We start from the raw sequence: 3,634 nt of genomic DNA, 5'->3' as shown, positions 1-3,634 counted from the left end.
CAAGGGTCAGGCTTCCGTCTCATGCATCACAACTTGTGACAGGACCTGGCAGAGTGGATACTGGCCAGGAAAGGGAGGCCAGGGAGGCGGCGCGACCTCCCTGTCAGTTCTAGAACTTTCTACATCAGGCAGACCTCCACTCTGTTCTCTTGAAGAGTTGTTCCCAGCTCTGCAGCAAGGACAGGTGACAGAACCCATCTAGTATGTCTCAGCAATCAGCTGCTTGCTTGGCTGGCAGCCGATGTCATGGGCCTTCATCTCAGGAGACACACCGGGGCAGGGGCGTGCGGGGGAGGGGCGGCCTTGGACTCCAACCTGACTCTGTCTGGGTTCCTGCTGTGAGGCAGGGTTTCCACTGGAAACACACCCCACAGGGCCCCAAAGCCACAGGGGGCAAGCCTCTGCTGCAGGTCCCAGCGCAGGGCTGATGGGCTGAGACCAGCTGCCCTCAGGGTCAGCAGAACAGAAGCGGGCACCAGATGCTCTATGCCGGCACTGTTGTCCCTGCTGGAAAAGGGGGTGCCATGGCGTCTTCAAGGCCCCGAGGCTACTGGTTTGGTGCGGGTCTCCGACTATGCGCTGGGTGGCCTCTTAGCACAGGGCCTAGCCTCACCTCGGGAGCCTCCTGCTCCTGGGCGGGTGGGAGCTCAGTGTCCTCGGGGTCTGTCACACGGAGACCAGGAGGGAGAGCACCCCAGCCGCAGGCTCCGGGCCAGCAGACGGCCCACATGCGGAGGGGCCAGCCTCGCCGCGTGCACTCTCCCTGTCGTGTGCAGTGACCACTCGCATCTGTTCGCTTGTGCCTACACCTTATCCTGCGAGTCCCGCACTTCTAAGCACACGCTTCATTACAAACCTCGGGAAAGGGAAGACTTCCTGCCCCGGGAAGTACCCGAGCGCACACTCCAGGTGGCTTTCCTGCACTTTAATGCTCGCGGTCGAGGCCGCCTGGCCGGGCGCCAGCGCAGTGTGCCTTCCCCTGCACCGTCGGTCCGCGTGCAAGCTACTCGATGATCTAGAAATACCCACTACAGACTCTGCATCTGGCACTTAAAACTGAGCAAAAGGATCTCCGTGGTCAGTACCACAAAACAAAACATCTCAGAAAAAAATACAACACAGCTTTTTAAATTCCGTAGTACGTTTTTCATATAAAACACTAGTAAAATAGGCTCTTAAAAATTAAATAGTGAAATATCAACCCATTTATGTACATCGTTACAGTACAGGTGAATGAGGCAGAATACCCAGTTCAGTCCCTCAGGAGGTGACGGAAAGGCCGCCCATGGGGCTCGGTGGCCGGACTTTCGCCTGAGGTTGCAGCCAGGTGGGCAAGAGCAGAGGCCAGACGGACCACGGGGAAGACCAGTGCCCCGGAGGACGGAGGGAGAATGTGGTTTATTGCGGCCACTCCAGTCTTTCGCGTGCAGCCTGGACCCCGCCCGCAGGCTGCAGCCGGGGGTGGCCCAGGGAGCCGGCCCGCCCCGGTCATGGGGTCACGGCATACTCTGAACGCCTGGGCGGGGCGGTGCTGTCTCTGGGGTCCACCGCGCCCCGGATGGTGAGCGGGCACTGCGAAGACCCCGGGACCCCAGCGTAGGCAGCAGGGGCCAGAGCAGCTGGCCCGGGCGGCCAGTGACCACGGCCCCGCCCGCCTGCCTCTGGGGAGCGTCTACGTCCGGCGCCGCTTGGCGGCACTGGGGCTGGAGGGGTTGCTGTTCGCGGTCAGGACTTTGTCGGTGACCCGGCTGCGCTTGCGCTTGTCCGCCCCTTCCTTGGCCCCCAAGTCTGAGGAGTTCTTGTCTTTGTCTTTGCCGGACTTTTCGGTCGCTTTGCTCAAGCTTCCTGAAGACGAGAAAACTGGGAGACAAAATCATTTGGCTGAAAACAGAACATCCAGGATTTTATTTCATCTTCCTGTTCAGTTAAAACTTCTGTATCTACGTACACGCCGCTCTGAACCCACAAGCTTCTCCTGAGCTGGGGGTGCCCGCCCGGCCCGGGGGAGGGTCCGGTCCTCCTGAGGACGTGGCCGCTGTGCGGGCCTCGGGCAGCACGGGCTTGGCTGCAGGACCGCTCGGCCGCCACTCACGCCTGTCCCGCCGGGTGGAGCCGGCTGCTACTCAGGGTTTGTCCTGCACTGGGATGGCCGGCACATTCTCACGCAGGCGGAGGCCCTGCACGGCACACTGGGTCCACCCGACTGGGCCCCGGTGCCCGAGGCCGCCGTGGTGCGTTCATGGCGCCGGCCACATGCTTGACGTCCACATGGCGAGGCTCCTGCCCGAGCAGACGGAAGCTGCTTCTCAACTGCTGGGCCAGACAGAGTGGCTCCGGCTGCAAGGGACCAGAAATCCAGGCCGGGACCTGCGGCTGCGCCCTGCGGCGAGGCCTTGCCAGCGGCGGGGCGTTATGTCCCTGGGGTCTCGGGGGGTGGGGGCGGGGCGCGCTCCGCTCTTACCATCGTCAGCCCCGTTGTGGGGGTCCACGTCTTCCTTCATTTCCTCCTTCATTTCCTCCTCGATGATCACTTTTCCTGTGGGGCAGATGGCTGACGTTTACCGGAAGGCCACGCCGGTGGGCGACAAGGCCCTGCCTGTCCTGCGGTTGGCTCAGGCACGACTGCTCCCCGTCCAGGAACACGTGTGGGCCCCGGCGGCTTCTGGCCACCGTTAAAGAAGCCAACAGTTCTCGCCCAGTCCTCCCCGCTTCAGGTGGGCCGAGCAGCTCGTGCCAGCGACCTGGCTCCTCCCTGAGGTCCGTGACCTTCGCTCCAGCACCACAGCCCACCTTTCCTAGTTCCCAAAGCTGACTGCCCGACCTGGCCTGAGCCTCACCTTCACGGACTTCTTGAATGATTTCTTCCGGAAGGACGAAGTTCCTCTCTGGGTTTGGAAATGGAAGAATCTCAGATTCGTGCTGATGCCGAAGATGGCGGTTTATTTTTTTAAGGAAAAGAAAGAAAACGTGGTTTTAGCGAATGACTAAAAATGAGCCAGTTCAGGAGCACCCAGAGCCGTCCTGGGGGCCACTGAGGGCTGCGGAGGTGAAGCTTGCTCGGGCTTCTGCTGGCAGTCACAGACCCAGAAAGGCACAAGTACGGTGCCAGCACCGGCAGGAGGCATGAGAGCAGTGTCACCTGAGACGACGCTGGGGCTGCCCCGCCTGCTGGCAGACACCCTCAGGGGCAGAAGTGGGCAGCAGCTGTCATGTGCTGAGGGCAGTGACAGCCATGAGGTTGTCGTCTATGCAGGTGGCAGTTTGAAGACCCTGAGGGTGTCGGCTGGGAAAGCCACCCCACAGAAAACTGGTAGGGAGAGCAGAGAGGTGCCAGGCACCACTGAGGGCTTGTCAGGGTTCCTCCTGTCCTGTAGGTCACGTGCCAGAAAGTACAGAGACCCAGGACACACAGAGCCCTGGGGGAGGGAAGGTGGGCTGGTGGGAGGGGTTCCACCTCACCACTTGGGGGGCGGTGTGAGCCAGGTGGCCAGCTGTGTATGTATGATCAGCATCTCCAGGAGCTGCGAAACCTCCTACAGGCTCCCAGGTCCCCTACCAGTCACCCTGTGAGTGGGTCCGGGGCACAGCTGTCACCTTTATCCCATCTATTTACAACAAGGAGACCCAAATGACC

General features: G+C 61.3%; 1 protein-coding gene across 1 annotated transcript; it reads right to left on the bottom strand.

Moving 5' to 3' along the window:
* Nucleotides 1-1,123: 1,123 nt before the first annotated feature.
* Nucleotides 1,124-2,973, bottom strand: MRGBP (MRG domain binding protein; the record flags this gene model as incomplete). Its single annotated transcript, XM_011374055.2, has 3 exons — nt 1,124-1,860; nt 2,462-2,536; nt 2,838-2,973. Coding segments are annotated over 3 exons (399 nt in total), but the record flags the coding sequence as incomplete, so codon positions are not given.
* Nucleotides 2,974-3,634: the final 661 nt, after the last annotated feature.

The sequence above is a fragment of the Pteropus vampyrus genome, unplaced genomic scaffold, assembly GCF_000151845.1.
Source record: "Pteropus vampyrus isolate Shadow unplaced genomic scaffold, Pvam_2.0 Scaffold239, whole genome shotgun sequence".
NCBI lineage: Eukaryota > Metazoa > Chordata > Mammalia > Chiroptera > Pteropodidae > Pteropus > Pteropus vampyrus.
The sequence above is the reverse complement of the archived record's forward strand: the minus strand, read 5'-3'. Positions and strand labels throughout refer to the sequence as shown.